Below are 21,447 nucleotides of genomic sequence, written 5' to 3'. Positions count from 1 at the left end.
AATTTTTTGGCATTTTCCAAGTTTTCGTCATATTTTTGATGGTCTTGTAAGGTGTCACCTTCAATTCATATTTTTGCAGTGCGTGAACACATGTGCATTAATGTACATTACATTAAGGCAGCCCATGCATTTTGAATGGGCTATCAATGCACCCCAGCGTGCCGTATTGGGACCTAATTATTTTTTTGGGATAAGCCAATGCATGGTAGTACGTGGTGTTCTTAAAATTCACGGTAAGTACATTGTGAGGCACAATAATGTGATCCCAGCCTCGGTGTTGTGGTGGCTCTCGGTGCTCAGGGATTTACCAGACGGAAGATGAGGGAAAACCTTTTAGAGCCTCAGATAGCAGTAAAAGCCTGACAGGGGTTCCAACCCTTCCCCACTCAGCTTGACTTGCATTGGCCTGTAATGACACCATATCTCCTCCCCGTTTTAATTATTTTTTTTATGCAGCCTAAAATAATTTTAAGGAAGTCGTTCTGACCGCAATATGCAGATAGCCACGGCTGAAATATTTGTGAAACTACTAGCTGGCTAGGATTGCAGTGTGTGTCTCTTACCCTGCTATAGGCATGCAGGTTACAACATTTTCCCCACTCGTTCTATGACATGGAATCGTAACAGTGAAGCCATTGGCTTAGTATTACAACCAGGCAGCAAGCATTTCCAGCCGGAGAGCTATACTGTGGCAGCCTATATAGTTTTCATTTGAACATGTGTACTACTTCTAGTGCTCCACTGTGGAGGTGATTATATACACATATTGGGCAATAGTTGCATGCAATGAGTTGTGTGTGTGTGTGTGTGTGTGTGTGTGTATATATTGCAATTTAAAGTAAACACAAATGTATCCATTTCTGTGCATGTTCAGCTTTAAGGGATGCTGCAATGACTTTGGCCAGATGTGCCTGCAGACCCAGCTGTGTCATTGTCCCACGGGAGATACTTCTATAAGCATTTTTTGCAGATGGCAGCTATGGCAGGCTTTTAGTGTCATGTCCTTAAACTGTCATTTCGGTTCCATCTTTGATAGCGAGTATTGGCAAGCACTTTACGTTTCCACTAGGTGTGATTTTTAAATAGCTTTCATTATTCGAATTTTGTTGCATTGTTGTTCAATTTGAGGTTTTGTTTTTACTCTGCGTCGCCTCGTGTATTTCTGAGAATAATTTGTGTTTATAGCTCTAAGGTGGCAGTATAAATTGAGGGGAAAAAATACTTTTTTTTTTTTTACATTTCCCAGCAGTCCACTGTGAATTGTAATATTGTAAGGATGCGTGGACAAAATATGTTTAATACACACTTGCATAATCTTGTTTGTTGTACTACAGTGCACTTGTAATACGGTTTTGAGTGCAAATTATGTTCCTGTTGTTGTGAAGTAATTTCTGGCCACCTTCTTTTTAACGTTCATTACCATTCACTTCTAGATAATGTGTGGTTTTAACAACTTTTCTCTGAACACCACTGGAACATGGAGATTAGGGCTGCAACTAATTAATTATTTTCATAATCGATTAGTTGGCTGATTTTTTATTTTTTTTTATCTTTATTTTTTTAATTGGATAAAAAAAGTAAATACTATGTTTTTTAATTTAAAATGAAATGTGCAAATGCAGTGTTACAAACAAAGTTTACTTCAGAATAAAACTGCATGCACTTTTTTTGCAATCGCACTGGAAAGCCCGGCATTGCAGTACCGTGCGGGCAATTACACTGGGTGGCAGGCCCATTTGGGGTGCCATTGAAATGAATGGACCTCCCATAGCAGAATTTGTCAGGCCGAAACCAAAAATGACTTTTTTCCCCACTTCTTCCCTTTTTTTGTTTTTTTTTTATTACAATGATTACAATTATAATTTTTTTTTCATGATTATATTGTAAGCGCATGGCGCTTGAAAAGCTTCAGCCAGGGAATGACAGCTGCCAGTGGTAAGATTCTGCAGATGGCAGCTGAATGTAAATACAGCAAGCAGTGGGCGGGGGCAATATTGGCGATTTCAAATTGCAAGGCTTGCTATTGCACCCGCCCACTGCTTGCTGTGCCCTCCTCCCAGCGTGGAGGGGAGTGCTTGGGGATCCAACCAACTAATCCATAATAAGAATAGTTGACCATTATTCTCATTATCGATTAATCAATTAGTTGGTTTCAGCCCTAATTGAGAGACATTTTCTCTTCTGGTTATTGAAGGACACAGTCTAATCTTCACTAAACGGAAGGGTTATACCACCACCTGCTGGAGTAGGAGGCTAGGCAGAAAAACATGAACTCCAGTTTTTTGCCTAGTGTTGAGGAGTATGGACCCAGCTCCCTGCTGGTGATCTAAGTTCTTGATTTTCCCACCCCTTGGTTCTCACTGCTTTTGGACATCCCTTCCTTCAAATAAAATTTTGTCTGTGTCCTTCAATGACCGGAAGAGAATAGGATTTTTATTTTTTGAAAAAAAATTTTGTACTCAAGATCCTTCTTTTTTTTTCTGCATTTATTGAAGGACACAGCCCCCTCGAGAAGTATAACCCTTCCGTTAAATGTAGGTTCGGCTTTGTCCTTCAATGAACGCAGAGAAAAGGATTTTACGGTGAGTACAAAATAATCCTATAAAAATTTTTTTAAAGACTAGTCATGTGTTTTTACTTGCATTTTAAAACCTAAGCAGACAGTAAGTCTACTACTGTTCAGTGTTTTTAACCACTTTATTTTTTTTTCACCCTTTTTTTAAATTGCAGATTTATGCTGTGTAATTTTTTTATTTTACCGTATGACGCTAGTAATGTCTTTTTGTTTTTCTTAGGGATGTCACTATCTGCCGGGTCTTCACCTCTTCATTCCCCAAAAATCACACCACACACATCTCCTTCCCCACGGCGGCGAAGTCACACCCCCAACCCAGCTACTTACATGGTGCCGACTAGTGCCTCAACACCAGTTACTAACTCCGTTTCCCAGCCCCCATCTGCAGGACAGGTTATCCAAAAGGAGACTGTTGGAGGAACCACCTATTTCTACACAGACACCACTCCAGCACCACTCACAGGAATGGTATGTGCATAAAGGAGTGTTGCATCATATACAGTTTTATTTTTTTATTTTCTTTATATGGTAGGGAAAAATGTTTTTTTTTTTGTCATTGTCCATAAGGGTGTTAAACTTGCTTCAAGTGTTGCAACGAATTGTTCAGAATCTTCCTGTTTAGATTTGCTAACAACTATGTAGTGTGAAGGCCTAGGTAAGTGCAAAGAAGTCGGCCCTCACACGAAGTGACTATCGTGTGACAAACTTTAGTAATTTGGCTTGAAAGCTTTTTATATATCTATGTGCATCTTCCTGCATGTTTTCTTTTGTGCAGTAACTCTTGGGACAAAGTGTAACAAAAAAAAAAGATTAAAGTGCAACTTTACCCAAAGTTCTTTACATTTCCGTGTGTAAAGCTCAGCTTGATCTCCTAGGCCTAGATTACTCTAGGTAGGGGTAGCCAAACTTTGGCCCTCCCAGCTGTGGTGCAAAAAGTCCCATAGGGCATTGCAAGACTCTTGAGAGCCACAGACATGACTACCAGAGGTAGATTTCCAACACGATGGGTTGAAGTTTGGCTATCCCCTGCTCTAGGGCTTGTGTAGATGGGCATTATTTTTCTACAATTGAAATACACAGCAAACATCAGCCAGCAGTTAAGTGGTGTAGGATCTATGACCATTTAAGGCTGCGCTTGACCTGCTTTGTTTTACATTGACATGTGTTCGCCCTGCAGGCAAAGTAGGTCAAATATAGCCTTCTGCTATATTTTGTTTTTGACGTATGCGTTTGAGCAGCCCTGCATTCAAATTTAAAAGGCAACGTTTGTCGATGCCCATGTACTAAATCCCCTGCGGCTTGTGCCAGGCAGATCTCATGCCAAGGCACAGCTGCAGCAATTTCTAACCTGATTAAGAGGACATCACTAATTCTGAACCATGAGTATGAAGAGAACTGGTGTTGGGAGGTCTTGAGGATCAGACTGCTACTTTTAATGGATTCTCAATAAATTCTATACCGAATATGCATATTCTGGGGAGATGCAGTTTGGCAGTAGAGATGCAGTAAAGACCTTTTCCGTGATCAGCCCCTCTATTATTCCACAGCACCCACCCAAATAAAATTAATAAAAAAGTAAGGTACGGTTTCTGCGTGTGTCCTTGCAACATTCAGCTTGATCTCGTATTTCGCTATTTCAAAAGAAAAAAAGTGTTGCCTCCAAGTATTCATCCCACATGTCTTTGGTATAAAAAATAAAATTCAGGCTTCCCTTCCTGGGGCTTTTGAATAGCTAGTAGCACCGCTACTAGAACATGACCCCTGCTAGGGTGCAGTGGTTCTTTCCATTGACTGCTGCGACAGTATAGGACTCAGTGGCCAACTAGAGGAAGCACAGAGCCTATTGGGGGAAACTCCATTATCTGACACAAGCGAAAGTGACTGATGGCAGCAGTGCAAGAGAAATTAAAGCAACCCTTTACTTTCCAGAAGGCAGATGATCCATTAAAGGATGGATAAATCTGTAGACTTTCAATTAAAGTGCTCTTTAAATGCAAATTAAAAGCAGATAATCAAAGTTGATCACGGCAGAGATGACTGGTTATACCCACAAGTGGGTGGTGATATGGAGTGTAATTGTGAATGTGGTTAGATTGGTGAAGGAGCAGCTGCACGCACAATGGATTGTTTTGCAATAGGAATAAATACAACCCTTCCACCCCTTGATCCAAAACTGCTAAATCTGTTTAGCCTCAGCACAGCAAGGAGAGGTACAATGTAAGTATTTGCTGATTTAGATTATACAAAGTAACCTAATCCTGTGCTGCAGATAGCTAGGCCTTGTTCACAGTAGGTGTGTTGCACAGGTGTATTTTGGACTCAGGTTTTCAATAACTGGGAGAAGACCTTTTAGTATGGGGTCAAATTCACACACAATATGCTCCAAAACTGCATTTTAGAACTGCTGTGCACTTCCAGATATTTTCCAGTATAAATGAGCAATTTCTGAGGTTAGTGTCAATCATTACTACTTTTCCTCTTTTTTTTTCTAAAAGGTTTTTCCAAATTATCACGTTTACCCTCCTACTGCTCCTCATGTGGCTTACATGCAGCCAAAAGCAAATGCTCCTTCCTTCTTCATGGCCGAAGAGCTCAGGCAGGTATGTTACAAGACCGTCTCCTCTTAATTGCTTGAGTGTTTTCTACATGTATGGTGGTAATTTTACTTTCCGATTCCTTCACCCAATTTCATTGAATCGGGCTATAATTCTGTGTGCTGCGTATTTGCATCGTATACCTAAGACATTAAATCTTGCCACTTGTTGATTTAAGACTATTGTTTAACCACTTGCCGTCCACCCATTGTGTATACACGGATGGACGGCGGACTCTTCCGAGTGTGTAAACGTACATATACGTGATGGTTTTTTTTTCTGCCTACACGCCCCCGAGAAGAATTCTGCTAGGAATGTGAACAGCCGGTACTGGCTGTTGCATACAAGTGTTCTGCCAGCTGTAAATCGCTTGTATGACACTAAAAAGTGTGCACCACTGTCCCCCTGATTTGACTGGTCATAAATCACTAGTCTAGGGCCATAGATTGCTGATTTGCGTAATTTTAAAGCTTGACATGCTTGGGGTTTATTTACCTGACGTGACCCCGTCTTTTTTGTTTAAATATTGTGTGACATAGTATATGTGAAAACAATTAAAACATTTTGGTCTAGCAGCATATTATTTTATCCTTTTAGGAGTTAATTAACCGTCACTTAATAACAATGGCTCAGATTGATCAAGCCGATATGCCAGGTAAGATTTTCTCTTCTCACTTTTAATAATTAGTCATGAGGATTCAGTTTTGTTTTGTGAATTGTGAGTGTTGGAAAGGAATTTAATTTGTAACTTATCACATTCTTACATTTTCAATAAACACATTGCAATGCAAGTGTGTGTCGGGGCAAAATAAAAAAATCTGTGTTTTTTTGTTTTTCTTTGTTACCCCCAGCATTTGATATGGTAATATTTATGGAGAAATATAAACATAATTGCTAACTCTTGCAGTAATGCGCAGTATGTTTTCTCGATTTTAATCGACTAAATCGATTAACTGTTGCAGCTCTAATGTTTATTTTTTTGTGTTATTAGGTGTACCTACGGAGGTTGACAGTTACCACAGCCTTTTCCCTCTCGAACCGCTGCCCCCTCCTAACCGAATACATAAGTCAAGCAATTTTGGATACATTACATCATGCTACAAAGCTGTAAACAGCAAGGATGACCTGTCCTACTGTCTGAGAAGAGTCCATGGTTAAAAAGTAAATATAGTTACCAAATTTGACAACTTAACTGTTGAGATATCAGCCAGACAGTCGCCACTATGAATGGGGGTGGAGAACTCACAGGGAGCTCAGCTGAAATGTATACCAATTGCTTAGAGAGCACAGAGGTGGCCATTTCCATGAGGATATGAAGAGGAAAGCTACGAAAAAAAAACATGTTTCTGTTTCATATACAACAATTGCATGTGCCTGCTTCTTGTTTACTCTGTGTATATTGCTGGCATGTTTTTTTTAAAATACCACTGCAATCGAGGAAATTGGCTGTACATTTGTTTGCTGTGACTTGCTCACTACCTCTGGAAGTCTGTCCAAAGAATTAAATACTATTTCAGTAGAAAAATACTTTCTAACGTTACCCTTTAAGTTGTGAGGTCCTGCCCCTGAATTCTTGAGCTCCACGTCATATTGAAAATGCCATCCTCCTGAACCTGGCTGACACCCTTGATGTATGTAAAACTTTTTCACTTTTTTTTTTCCTTTTATTTAGCAGGTAAGGAAGACAAAACATTCCATATATAAAAATAAAATAAAGTCTTAGGCTAGGATTATATCACATTCATAGGTGGAGTCACAAATCACTAGGGTGATAAAGATCTGCATTTTCTCCAGATGGAGCACAAACACTGGTGAAAACACTTGTATACTACAGTGGGAAATAGTCTGGAACATCTTTTGGGTTTTTGTTACTGTCACGGCTTCTTTTGGGGAGTTTTTCCCATATCCATTCCCTGCTCCATGCCTTTCCTGCAGTATCCAGCGCTAAAAATGAAATCTTTTTTTTTTTTTCTTCCCACTCTTAGGCTTTCGTCTGGTAAACACAAAATGCATGTCTTTGGTGGATACATGGAAAAAAATCCAACATTCAAATATTGTTACCTTACGAGAAATGTTTACAACCAAAGCATTTGGAGAGCATTGTAAGTTCACCACTGGGTTCCTTTCTGATGAAAAGAATTGTCCTGGGAGCTTTTTTTTTTTCTTCTTCTTCGGTACACAACTTAAAAGCACAAAGCCGCAAGTTGGTTGTTTTACTACGGACCTCATTGTGTGAGGCCAACTTGATGTCGACATGACTAGTCCTAGCTACACTTGCTTAGCAAATCTATGAAACACATTTGCTTGATTTGAATATACAAGCTCGTTCTGAGCTCCATCTCTATAACTTTCAGTATAGATCCCTCACATTTTTATAGGTCATACTTTTATGACTGATCAGTGATGGAAATGTGTGTTGCTGTCTGTCCCCTAAAATGAGCACTTCCAACACATAATAGTGGCCTAATACATTGTGTCTACAGTTCTTTTATTATGCAATCCAGAATTCATTGTGAGAGTACGGGCTTGTGTCAATGGACAACTGCAGCTTGCTTTTGAAATCCGTTTGAGACACTTCTGAGTTAATTCAGTTAATTCAGTTAATTCAGATTTCATGGACAGTTGCTTGTGACCTGCTTCTAGCTGCTTTTGCATTCCCTCAGGCTGGGTTCACACCTAGGCGTTCACACCGCGATTCGTGGTAAAAAAACGCACGACAAACGCGTGTTTCTGTGGGCTACTTGGCTGTATCCCAAAGGAAACGCGAGACCAAAACGCCCCAAAGAAGTACATGTACTTCTTTGGGCGTAGGCCGTTTTGTAGTGCGTTCAGACAGGCTGAAATACGCCCAGGTGTGAACCATACCCATAGGAAACAATGGGATTTCTGTGTTTGAGCATTTTGCAGAGCGTTCAAACGCGCTACACAACGCCCAGGTGTGAACCAGGCCTCAGACTGGTAAGGGGAGAGAAGCAGTTCTGATGCAAAGAAAAGCCTGTCAACACATGGCCTCGTAGTGTTTCATTAAAGAACTCCGGGCATGTACAAAATTATTCTTTGCCTTGGGGTTATGTCTGCACTGCAAGGGTTAAGTGCTCGTTTTGGTCTAGGGTCTAAAATAAAATTTAAAAAAAAGAAAGATATCCTCGGTCCCGCCTGGCTCCCTAACTGGTTACCTGCAGCCTCTTCTCCCTCAGGCTCCAGCGGTCTGACGATTTCATCATGTCTATTCAATTGCATTGGACATAAGGACGCCGAGGGACATTCCACACCAGGAGCAGAGGAGGGAGAGGTGAGCGGTCACTGCTGTGTGTGTGTATGTGTGTATTAGTGTGTTGTTGTTTTTTTTTTTTTTTTTTTTTTTTTTTTATCTTTTTCTATTTTTTTTTTTTTATTACCCTAAACCAAAACGCGCAATTAACATTTGCAGTGCAGGGGTAGCCCCAGTGCAAGGGTTAATGTTGTACAGTCCCAGAATTCTTTAACCTTCTCAGGTTTAAAAAAAAAACATGCATATGCTGTTTAGTTAAAAAAAAAAAAAAAAATTCATTCATACAAGTGGTGGTGTAAATCTTTCATTTTTTTTTCCTTTTTCAAAGCCTTGGTTTTTGCATACGACTTCCATGCTGGAGCAGAGACCATGATGAGCAGGCATTTTAACGATCCCAGCGCAGATGCCTATTTTACCAAGAGAAAGTGGGGTAATAAAGTCCATATTTATAGTTTACTGATCTACCCAAATCACGGTTACATGTCACCATCATGTTTTGTTTTAACCATTATGCTGATTTTATTAGATTTTGTTGCAGCTTATCTAGTTGGACTTTTTAGGAAGTAATCTAGGGAATAAAACTGCGTGTAATGAAACTTGCAGAAAGCTTTTCCTTAATATCTTCCTTCTGTGGCAATGTGTGTCTATACTTAGAGCAGATTTACCCCTGAACACAATCAGTACAGATGCAAATAACACTACTGACCGAGTTCTTGTGTTGTCATACAGCAGAAATAAACTGCTCAGCCTGTTCATGTACATTGTACCCAATAGGTGAAGTTTAAATCTCTTGATTTGGTAAACAGCAACTGAATTTTGACACTTCTTCTTTTTTTTTTTTTTTTAAGATTTATTCTTGACTCAGTGCGACCCAAAAAAAGGTTTCTAGATGTTCATGGTTTGAATTAGGGATGCACCAATTCTAGTATCGGTGCCGATACCGATTATTTGGGCGAGTACTCATACTCGCCCAATGCTCTGATTCTTGCCTCCGATACCGGAACTTCTGGTCAGAGGGATATCTTCCTGTGACCGGCAGTGCCGAGGGAGCATGGAGCTGGCTTCCTTTCCAATCAGGAAGCCGGGTGGTGGGTTATGACCCGCTTCCTGATTGGTTAGGAAGCCAGGCTGCCTAGCAACAAGTGAAGCCAGCCGGCCCTAGCCAATCGGGAAGCTGGACGGCACCTCTTGACCCACAGTTCAGCTTCCTGATTGGTCAGGTAGCCTCTGCAAGTGAAGCCAGTGTTCTTTCGATAGAACACCGGCTTCCCAGGCAATCGGGAAGCCAGATGACGGGTCATGATCCACCGCCCGACTTTCTGATAATCGGGGCACCGGTATCGGTACTTGGTTTTGGCGAGTACTGAAAAAATTTCTGTGCTCGATCCTGAAAAACGGTTTTGGTGGATCCCTAGTTTGAATTATAAACTGGCATCCTGCAGTAATCAAAAACTGTGCCTACATGACTTCTGCTTCAATCATTCTCCTTTCCGTTCACCTGCCGCAGCCAATAGCAGTGCAATTTGCACTCAATGCTGTTTTCTTTTATTTTGCATTATGTAAAATGTAGCACTATACTGGGGGGGCGCTATGCAGGGGCATGACGTAGGGCATTTTTGCTTTGTGATCTACCTGGCATAGTTGCTTACTCATTTTTTTCCAAATTGAAGTTCTGGTTGTTCCCAGTCACCTTTACATTTTCCTGCTGTTGCATTTTCTATGATACAAAACAAATTCTTAATCCAACAGGCAGAGTGGGAACTCCTCATAATGGCCACAGAAGGTGTGCAGACCCAGGATTCAGGTGAAGATATCCCACCCTTGGGGTCCCTGAGAGATATAAGAAACTGTGTGAAGGTTTAAATCTTCAGCATCTACCTAAACTGAAATATTGGTTTGGGTGAACAAACCGTTTTGGAGATATTTGCACTTATGCCGACTGTGGAGTGCCGGTTTGTGAATGGGACCCCAAGATTTCAGAGACCCAAATGATTAGTTAGGGAAGAGTGAGATTCGCATGACCCATCTTGTAAGCAGCAGTGCAGAAATTGTTAGCATAGTGCTGTCTTTGGCAGTTTCTCAATACCACAGCGACATGTCATGGGTGGAGCCATGTTTTTACACATTTCAGTTTGTAAACTGCATGTGCAGTGCAGATAAAGTCACTATCTTTATTTGCATGATATTTATGTAGCTTTAAAAATGTTTACAATATTAGTAACATTCGCTATTCTACAGGTCAACATGACGGACCGTTGCCTCGTCAACATGCTGGATTGTTACCGGAGTCCCTCATTTGGGCATATATTGTCCAGTTGAGCTCAGCATTACGAACCATTCACACAGCAGGACTAGCATGTCGTGTTATGGATCCAACTAAAATTCTCATTACTGGCAAAACCAGGTACATATGTTCTGACCCCAATATGTAAACTGTGTTTTATTGTTTTCAAAAGTTCACCAGCCACTCCGCATGTTCTTGCATCTCTCCTGAGCCTTTCTTTCTCTTTCTGGCATTATGCAGAGACATGGCATATACTCCAATGGCAGCTGGACTAACACCAGAGGCTTTTACCAATGTTTGTTATGAGTCGGTATTTCTGCAAATGACAGGCAAGCCTTTTAACTCTACTGGTAAAGCCAGGGTCACACACGAGTCTGTTATCTGGATATCACGACATGAGAATTCCTCACTGATCTATTAAAGATGTAATCATCTACCTGCCTAAAGTGAACATAGGGGCTGCCATTACTGACCTAATAATGAAATTGCTAGTTGCTTGGCTGCTATGCGGACACACTGGCTTCTATATTTTGAGTTGCTCACTTTGGACAAGTTTGTAGAAAAGTCAGAATTATATCGGACGCCTTATTTGCACTCTTGTTCTGGGTCTGGACTCGACGCATAGAAGCAGAGGGTCAATAAAATAGCCAGGCAACTATAATTTGTGGAACATGAAGTCTGCAAATGGCGGCTTTCAAGCTCCTTTTAGAAAATGTGTTCTATTAAGTAAACCTGTCGAGAGAAATATCAAAGCTGCCATTGCTGACCCCTTTTGAAAATTCTAGATTCTGCTGATTTTTACATGGACTTTCTTACATGGTCATTGACTCTCTGAACAAGTGTGCAGATCAGTAGAGTTTAAGAAAGGTCATATAGGACAAACTGCAAACTTGTTCTGATCAGAGATTGGAGGCATTTGTAGAAGATCTTGAGCTGACAGGATTGTTGGCATGCAGTGTTTTTGTGTAACGAAGATTGTTATTGTGCATATGAACTTGTCTTGTAGGCCTCTATAAACTTTTTACTGCAGCAATGCCTTTTTATACCCTGCTTGTAAAAGTTTTTGTTTCTTTTTAGGTTACATGTCAACTGTGTTGGAATCTTTGATGTTTTGAACTATGACGGTAGTCAGAGTAATCCTGTTGCTCTGATGCCTCAGTACCAAGTAAGTCCTGTATACTATGCCTTGGGTCTAGTTTGTGTTTTTAGTTGCTTCCTTGTACCAATTTTGTATCTTCTATTTATCTCATGTTTACACTGTACAGAAAAGAAAAAGCTGCAGTTATAATCGGAAGTGCTAGCATTTGCAAAGTAGCTAGATCTCATATCAGGCTTACAACGAGTGCTTGCACTTGCTAGTATTACTACAAAAAAGTAGTCCAAACATTGACTGACATGGAAACATTTTTCTTGATATGATATGGCATGCTTTATATCCAAGTCACTGTGTTTTGTAGGAGGCAGAGTTGAGAGACCTTCAGAAATGAGAATAAAAGGTTTGTAAAGGTGCCCATACACCTTACGATTATCGGACGAAACGTTTCGTCCGATCAAATAGTCGTACGATTTTCGTACGACAGCCCCATCCTGCCCCGATGATCGCAAGATTAATTTAGCCACAATTAACGAAATGCGGTAATTTGTCGTATTTTCGTTCACGCAGTGTAGATCGTACGACTTTTGACGGACGGAAACGCCAGCAACCTTACGACAATCGTACGATCGAGCAAAGTTTTCAAACATGCTTGACAAAAGTCGTACGATTGTACAGTAATGTCTGTCGGACACTGCAATGCACACATACGATTATCGGACGAAAAGTCGATCGCATACGAAAATCGTCCGATAATCGTAAGGTGTATGGGCACCTTAAGACTTCAGAGTAAAGCAATAATGTACTATAATAGATAATATGCTGATATAATTTTTTTTTTCTCTAGCACCTGGAGGGGAATCTATCAGAACTGGACCAGACTAAATCTGGAGCAGCTGTGCATGGCAAGCAATTGGTTTTCACTTTTTCATTTTTAAATCTAAACTGAAAAGAGAAGCTGATTGGTTGCCATGCACAGCTGCTCCAGTTTTTGTCTGCTGCCGTTTTGATAAATACCCCCCCAATGGTGTTTCTGATAACCATTATTTATTTCTTGAGCCATCGCATGATCTTCTGGTGTTGTGTAACTCCTTTTTATGTAAGGATGTCTTTTTAAGAGAAATACTTATACCACTTCTAGTGTAGGATCTTATTTATACATTTCTTATAGACCTAGATACTTTGTAAATATTGATGACTTTTACCAAGTTTTTGTATCCGTTTGTAAAAATGTCCCTGATGTGCTCAGTTTGATATTGGTGTTTGTAGAAATCTGTTATGAAATGCATGTCCTTTTTAGAGACTTAAAACATTTTGGTTTTCTTTCAGCAAGCTGACCTGATCTCCTTGGGAAAAGTGGTACTGGCATTATCCTGCAACTCCCTGGCAGGCATTCAGCGGGAGAATCTGCAGAAAGCCATGGAACTTGTGAACATCAATTATTCCTCTGACTTAAAAAATCTCATCTTGTAAGACTTGTGGTTGGGTTACAGTATAACTTTTTTTTTTTCTCTTTAGATTTGGAGGGTGTTCCAAATCTCATGTGCAGTTTTTGGTAACTGCTCATACTTTTTAATTCGAGCACACTAACATGTGTGACATGCATTGTGTTGAGGCATTTTATGTTTTATATCCAGAGAACTTGTCCCTGATGTCTGTTGGGAAACCGACTCTTCCAAAAGTGTCAATCTTCCGGGTGCAAAAGTAGAGGAGAGGACAATCCACTTCAGCCTACTTGTGCTTAGAACATTGAAGTGGTTCACTGACACGTGCCCTTGCCCTGAACAATTGTCATGTGATTGGGCTTTTCTAGGTTGCTGGAAAAGGGTACTTGATATTCAGTTTCCAAAATGTAACCGCCGATGTTCCTTTTTAATAATGCAGGCATGACTAATGTGCTTTTAGTACTGTAGTTTGCTTAGATCTAATATTTTGTAATCACTATTTTAGTGGTATATATTTTTTGTTCCTGTAAAACCTGAAAAAGGGGTAGTATATTTATTTAGTTTTTTTTTTCTTCTAAGCATCGACTATCTTTTACAGATGATGCTCACAAATTCCCATAAAATAGGACATATTTTATATCTACAGGTACTTATTGACAGACCAAAACCGTCTGCGCAGTGTAAATGACATCATGCCAATGATCGGTGCTAGATTTTACACTCAGCTAGACGCTGCCCAAATGCGTAATGATGTCATAGAGGAGGACTTGGCAAAGGTGAGTCTCATTCATAGCGTTGTGTGAAGAGGAAATTATGCCATTGGCCATGGTAATATATTTGCTTTTGTTGTTTTAAACTGATAAAATCAAAATGTTTCTTAGCTTTTATTCCATTCAAAGGTTATAAGGTGTTTGGTCTTTCTCATGACCATTTTAGTACCCCTTCGTGTGAGCAGAATATGAACTTGAGCATTGCAGCAAATCTTTCAGGTGGATCACACTAACAAATGTTTTACATCATATTTTAAATACACCTACAGCAAACTCCACTCAACATGGGAGATCCAGCAGGGATTTAAGCTTGCCCCATACAGAAAACAGAAATAATCTTTTAGCTGCATTCCAGTTGTTGCAATTCTGAGATCCAGTTTTGCATTTTCCATAAAGTGTGAATGATTCTCATTGACCATATTAAACGTGACTTCACGTCTATTTGCTGTCCGTGGTGTTTCTTCACTAGGTGTGGGAATAGATAAATTCATCTTTGTCAAACCTCCACAGCTAGTCGGCACAAGTTGTGAAATGTATTCTTAGGACACTAAACTGTGCTCAGACAACTGTATAGCAACAAGAAGCAAAGATATGAATTGTGCTGTTATTGGATTTATCCTGATAAAACCATGAATAATTTGCATATAATAACTTTGCCAAATTCTTAATTTATGTCTGGGGCAAAATCAGAGATGTATTCAGTAAATCTATGATACTTGTAGATTTCCCCATTTATTATTTATGTAAAGCAGCTACACTAAATGTAAAATATCTGTTGATCTGCCGGAAATTCGGTAAGCTCCTCAGGTGCACTTAAATCCCAAACAGTGTTGTCGGCTCCTTTAAAATAATGCAAGACTCCATCCAAGCAGCTAAATACACAACTGAATGTGCATCGACCAACAAAACTCAACACCTCCCCTTATACAAAGCAATGGAACTTTTTTTATTTACACTATATATTTACTAGCATATGCATGTAATCTCTCATCGTTTTACTTTGGTGTGTTATTAACCCTTACTTTTTTTCTTCAGGAGGTTCAAAATGGACGCTTATTCAGGCTCCTAGCAAAGTTGGGAACAATAAACGAGAGACCAGAGTAAGTTATGGATTGTGCACATTAAAGTCCTGCGTTTGCAGAAAAGGCCTTCAGAGTCTATTTTATTGAACTTGAACTCTGTGCACAAAAGATTTCATTTAAATGTATTTCTCTATAGCCACAAAGGATACAAATCCACTTGGTGTGCATCAAATGCTATTACAGACCCTGATACTGCCTTATAAAAGTAGTATTGACATGATCACTGTGCTGGACATCGCTTGTACAAAGAGCAGAGCTGCAGTTCCACCCACTTCAGGCCGCCTGCAGTAAACTACATGGGGTTGGATACAAGACCAGTCACCCTGCACAAGGAGAGACAACATCACTGCTTGTCTTGTATGACTCGCTCCTGCATAGAGGCGAGTTTCCACACTGTTAAATGTGAATGTGCACCTCGCAATCTCCCACAATCAGAATATACATATATTCTCCCCGTGTATAAGACAAAAATGGAAATTGCATACATCAATAATCCTATAAGTGATCACAAATTATATTACAAAAAAAATTAAATAAAAATATATAAAAAGTCCTTTCATCCAAGTTCTGTTGGGTCAAAGTTCACAAAACACTGATTATGTGCTAAAAAATTATTCCAGTCACATAGTGATTCCTCGTGTTCCACCTCTGCAATTAATCAATGGAACGCACTCACCAGATTCTCCGTTATAAAACACTTCATCTACTCCTTCACTGCTTGGTATTATTTCCCACCACAACTCCAATGGTCAGCAGATTTTTTTTCAATAACGCTTCATCCACTTTCTTCCATCCGAGCATCTCTCCACAATTATTGGCTCATATACCGATCAGAGAATTTCCATTTCCCAGTAAATATGTAAAACAAAAAAAATTGCACATAGCAGCATAACATTTTTAGATAAGTTTTTTAATTCTCAACTCGTATAAAAACCTTACATTAAAAATGGCATGAATCAGCGCTGTACAAAGAACAATCAAATACAATGCATGCAAATCCACCCCTCGAGCTTCCAACAATATTGAGACAACACCAAGTCTATCTTTCAAATCTTTTGCAGGTAAGCCGACATGCGCGCTAGTCACTGTAGCTTTCCACACTGGATAACTGCACATATCTGAAAGAAATACACGGAGCACACCAAGATTTAAGGATGAATGCAATGCCTATGCTTCTTGTATTTGGACAATAGTGGTTTATCCCAGAGTTCAGCTTTAAGCATAATTCTAATCCTATGTGACTGTACACACATTTGGCTGACTTGTAGACTATTAATGAAGCTGGCTTCTTTCTGCGCATCAGGCTGAAGGGACTTTATAGATATGCAGAACTCTCCACAAATCTGTTTATGTCCATGAGGAAGGAAACCGGCACTGGTTTATTTTATCAGAGAGGATAAGTCGCAATTGGAACAAGATTTCGAACCTGTGCAGTTATCTATATTTCCCATCACTGGCTGCTGTGCTGCCTGCAGACAGTTTAGGCAGCCACGTGAACTGGTGGTGTCATCTCATGTTTACAGGTACCTTGGATCCTGCATCGTGCTCACCTTTCCGGGTAGCAGTCAGCTTGCTAGGCCAGAAATGTATTAATTGAATGTTTAAATTTAAAAGTTAATCATCCATCTACCCAAAATGGGTATTACATTTTTGGGGAATGCTGACAGGTTGATTTTTATTTTCTATTTCTTTAAACCTGTAGTGGCATGATCTCTGCAGCTTTTATCATGGGGCTTTGCACTTATGCGTTATGGATTAGACAAAGCTGTGAGTCTTCTTGCTTGGTATGTTCATGGCCTTGACCAAAGCCAGAGCCAGGAATTCATTAGGAAGATCTCACCACCGACTGGACTTTGGTGAACTACCCTTTCCATCTCTTAAAGTAAAACTGTGGCTAGGTTATGGATATGGATCACTCACATTTGTAGATATGGGTACTGTGGAGAAATCCTCAAAATTGACACTAGGTGCAATGAAGTTGTTTAAGCAGGTTCTCAGCACTGTGCTCTATCTCCTTCTTGTAAAGCTGCTCTGTGATTACATTAACGATTACTTGGCTAGCAGGGTGAGTTAGTGAAAGTCTTTCTGCTTTAAGCGAGGAGGAATTGCTCCACAGTTTTTCAGCAACAGAGGTCAGGTGAGGGTCTGTTTTAAAGCTCACTCCACTGCTGATTTTGAGTTTGTAAATATTTGAATATCCATAGCCTACCCACAGTTATACCTTTTTAGATTTTATAATTTATCAAAATGTATAGATGGCATGTTAACTAGGGATGCACAGATAACGGTATTTTGGTATAGAGTACGAGCACCTTTTTTTATTTATTTTTTGGTACTTGCCGATACCGAGTACCGCAAGCCCCATTTAGGAAGCCATACGGCGTGTAAAGACTCGACACAAGGCTTCCCGATTAGAAGGGTAGCCATCCCCATGCTTCTCATTGTAATGACGTGCTGCCCGGCTTCCTGATACCAGAAGTATCGGGCTAGGCATCGGAGCATTTGGGAGAGTACGAGTACTCGCCCAAATACTTGGCATCGGCATGGATACTAGTATCGGTGCATCCCTAATGTTAACCATTCGTGGCCTCACAGCAGCACTTCCAGATCTCATATTTTTGCCTGTTTTTTTACAGATTTCAGAAAGATCAAGCCTGGTCAGAAACGGGGGACAGATACTTGCTGAAACTCTTTAGGGATCATCTTTTTCATCCGGTGACAGAAGCGGGAACTCCCTGGATTGACCTTAGTCATATTGTATCTTGTCTTAATAAGGTAAAGCATGCATTGTGGTTTCTGTGGCAAGACCTAGTGTAACACAATCTGGTGGTTATGCTTGTTATCAGAATGCTACTTATATTCGCCCCCCACATTTTTTATTTTCTAGTTGGACGCTGGCGTGCCAGAGAAAATTAGCCTCATTTCCAGGGATGAGAAGAGCGCACTTGTGGTAACATACAGTGATCTAAAACGCTGCTTTGAAAACACGTTTCAGGAACTGGCGGCAGCCGCGAACGGTCAGTAGTATTCGCCTAACGCATGCAGGACATTGAGGAACTAAACCAATAGCAAATTGCACTACAGCTGATATGTCCTCATCATCTCACTTCACTTTCGGGAATCAAACAGGAGATGAGCAAAAGCTGCTTGCACAGTCAGGTACACTGTTACTTGAAGAGAAGGTTGTTTGGGTTAACCATGTGCTACGGCTGCCAACGGAGGCTTTATCTGTGAAGACGTTTCTTTTAAATGCAGGAACCGCATCAGGTGCATGATGTTCCTTCTTTTATTTTTTGTTTTCCACTTGTATGCACTACTTTTAATTTGAAGACTCTGATCTTTCTGACTGAAGGGAAAAAAAGGCTTTTTTTTGTTTTACATTCTCAAAAAACAAAATTCAGGGGCACAGTGTGTTCTTCACCAGTATAACAAAATATGCTTAGTATTTTTTTTGTGTCCTTCATATCATAAACAGACCAGGTGGTGCAACAATTCCATGAACACTTTCTTGTCGACCCTTTGTAGAATTATGCTGTGCAGACCTCATTATCAAAATTAGGAAACTGATTTGGGCGCATAGGATCAACTCCATGTTCTCCAATTGTTGAAGATGCATCTGAGTTTAATACCAAGCACCAACGAAACCCCTTCAACGAGCTGCATTTTGTCTTATCTCTCAAACACAACCAGCGCCTTTTGCAAGATAATGTACATAGGTCTCCTGCTTGTCCTACACATTTATGCAATTGTTTTGTATGTTCTGTTGCTCTGATAGCCACAATGTTTCAGGAATACATCACGTAAATGTGTTATTGTTGTCAGAACCACAGCTTTACTAGTGTTACACTGGATGCAGAGACACTGTTAATGAATGATGCAATGTTCTTCTGACAGACCCTCTTGGCAAACACAGAGGGGCATTACAGCTTAGTATCTGGTTGAGAACGTTTTTTGGGGGGATTTTCCATGAGAACGTTCTTAAATGGTTCCCTCTTCCTCCACCTTGAAAGCTGTGGCACAGAGTGAATTTATAGTGTAAAAGTTAAAAAAAAAAAAAAAAACTGATGTTGAAGACTGCCAAATATATAGGATTTATTTCTTGGTAGAAGAGGCGTAACTGTGTAACCTCTTTAGCACTGAATCTATAAATACATATATTTTAATATCTTGTTGTGCTATGCCAGAAGATGACTGAATGCTCCCAAACAATCAGAAAAGACAAAGTTCCAGCCCAACAGCTGACTCGAGTTTTAACGGATCCATAACAGTGTCCATAATTTCTCCGCTGCACTTTGTTTTAAGCTTTAAGGTGTACCCACCAGGAACCTGTGTTGGAGAGGAGTTTCAGAACGCTGAAGAATGTGGAAGGATCTTCATTCGAATAGAAAGATTTGAAGATTGCAGATCTGGGTGCTGTCAGTCTTTCAGCATGGAACTAAATTCATGTCTTTTTTTTTTTTTTCTTACCAACAACCTAAATTGCCACCATGAGAAAAATTGTTACAAAATAATACAAAACTCTTCTTTAGAATGGACTGAGTAAAATAATCACCGTTAAGGGGAGTTTAAGAACTGTCTTATCTTTAGCTTCTGTATATGAGATAACGAAAGCAGCTGTCTTTTTTATAAGTTTTTGACAAATCATAATTGCAATTTTTGTACAAAACAGAAATACTTGTATTCTAGAAAAATTTGCTTAATTTATAAGCAGACTGCATTTTGTTTTTGGGAATGGCAGGGATAAGGGCAATGTACAAACAAGACTTTTTTTTTGTTTCCCCCCTGAATACAAGTGGATACTGGAATAATTGGAAACGATACACCATTACAAGCTCCACTGGCGTAGGCTACAGAAATTCTTAATGATTTGATTGCTTCTCTTGTGTTTTTACTTTTGGGACCAAAACTAGGTAACAGGGCTTTTTAATGGTAGAAAACCAGCATTCGCTTATAATGTTTTAGAAATAACTCCTTTACATTTTGTCAGTTTTTTTTTTTTTTTCCCTTCACTCTATCTTTTTAGGCATTATCAGGATTTAGTATAAAGTACAAAATGGAAAAAAAAATTATGACTAATGCACACCTATGTTGCAGTCAAATTTTCAAGACTTTACAGCAGAACGTCTTGGATTTCCCACAAGATTTTTTTTGTTTTTGGGGTTTTTATTTTTGGGCGGGTGTCGACAACTTCTTCCAAATTATAATAAATCTGGAGGCAAATAATGTAAAACAAATTGACACCCAGACATGTAACTTTATCATACCAGGGATGAACGCATCCTACTATTTCAACATAGATAAAGCACAGAGAAAACAAATCTTGTGAGTTTAATTTACCTTTTTGTATATTTGTAATTTTTTTTTTCTTTTTCCTTGTAAATATTACACGAGGGTACATATTTTTTTTGCCCTGGAGTGCATCCTGTATTGTCAAGGACTCTTAAATGCACCTATGTGTTCAAGTGTCATGACCCCCATATGTTACCTATGTTTTTGTTTTGTTTTTTCCTTCCTACAGTTTTCATGTGTACAGCAGTATTTTTAATAAAGAATACAAGAAATAATTTTGTGTGCTATTCTGTCTATGAAATTATATTCCATCATCAAACAGGCAGAAGAATATTAGCTTATAGCAACCAATTAGGATTCGTGTTTTACAGGGCTCGTATAGGAAAACCTTAATCGGGTTGTTCAGGGTTACCACAGTGTTTGTATGCAACCTCTGGGACTAGTACAAGAGGCTCACAATTGATGACCGGTATGCACTACAGAAACATGTATTTCATATTTTATAGAATTTGAACGTTTTGTCCATTTGAAAATTAACAAAAGGTGTTGTACTTCTACACTATGTTGCCTATGGAACCTGCCGTTTATGGTGTTTCCTAGCCCTGGTCAAATCCTAGATCTCTGTAATATGCCTTCCACACAGGTCTAAAGCATAAATCCCAACCAGATATTTGCAGGGTATTAAATCTAAGTGAATCTCTGTTAATGGAGGGGAGAACTGTATGTGCATTGGTGACAAAACCTCATTAGTCACCACACCAATCATCAAACCATTCCAGAGCTTCTAATCTAATGCTCACACTGCAGTAAGGTAGATGCACACTAATGGTCAGTTTAGCTGAAACCGATCAGCCTACCAGTATATTTTTATATTGTGTGAACAAACCAGAACTACCATTACAGTCTAATGTAAGCATAAGGAGAGCATTCCCCATACAGATGGGTCTTTGACCTTGAAGCAGTAAAGTACACCAAAGTGCCAATGGCTGCTGTCCGTGAACCGGCAGGTCACTTCTGGGGGCGGGGGGTGCTGTCGGTGAATCG

General features: G+C 39.7%; 1 protein-coding gene across 1 annotated transcript in view; it reads left to right on the top strand.

The window, feature by feature from the left end:
- Positions 1-19,061, top strand: part of PAN3 (PAN3 poly(A) specific ribonuclease subunit) — a 42,136-nt gene extending 23,075 nt beyond the window's left edge. Inside the window, exons 6-18 of the mRNA XM_018567805.1 lie at positions 2,796-3,043; positions 5,071-5,175; positions 5,767-5,824; positions 6,161-6,322; positions 7,155-7,271; positions 8,769-8,870; positions 10,679-10,844; positions 11,802-11,889; positions 13,147-13,286; positions 13,909-14,038; positions 15,068-15,132; positions 17,751-17,889; positions 18,002-19,061. Of these exons, the coding sequence (XP_018423307.1) occupies positions 2,796-3,043; positions 5,071-5,175; positions 5,767-5,824; positions 6,161-6,322; positions 7,155-7,271; positions 8,769-8,870; positions 10,679-10,844; positions 11,802-11,889; positions 13,147-13,286; positions 13,909-14,038; positions 15,068-15,132; positions 17,751-17,889; positions 18,002-18,139 (1,658 nt within the window). The 3' untranslated portion in view covers positions 18,140-19,061. The remainder of the gene's footprint in view (positions 1-2,795; positions 3,044-5,070; positions 5,176-5,766; positions 5,825-6,160; positions 6,323-7,154; positions 7,272-8,768; positions 8,871-10,678; positions 10,845-11,801; positions 11,890-13,146; positions 13,287-13,908; positions 14,039-15,067; positions 15,133-17,750; positions 17,890-18,001) is intronic.
- Positions 19,062-21,447: the final 2,386 nt, after the last annotated feature.

The sequence above is a fragment of the Nanorana parkeri genome, unplaced genomic scaffold, assembly GCF_000935625.1.
Source record: "Nanorana parkeri isolate BGI_ZX_2015 unplaced genomic scaffold, ASM93562v1 scaffold1095, whole genome shotgun sequence".
In the NCBI taxonomy this organism is placed as follows: Eukaryota; Metazoa; Chordata; class Amphibia; order Anura; family Dicroglossidae; genus Nanorana; species Nanorana parkeri.
The sequence above is the reverse complement of the archived record's forward strand: the minus strand, read 5'-3'. Positions and strand labels throughout refer to the sequence as shown.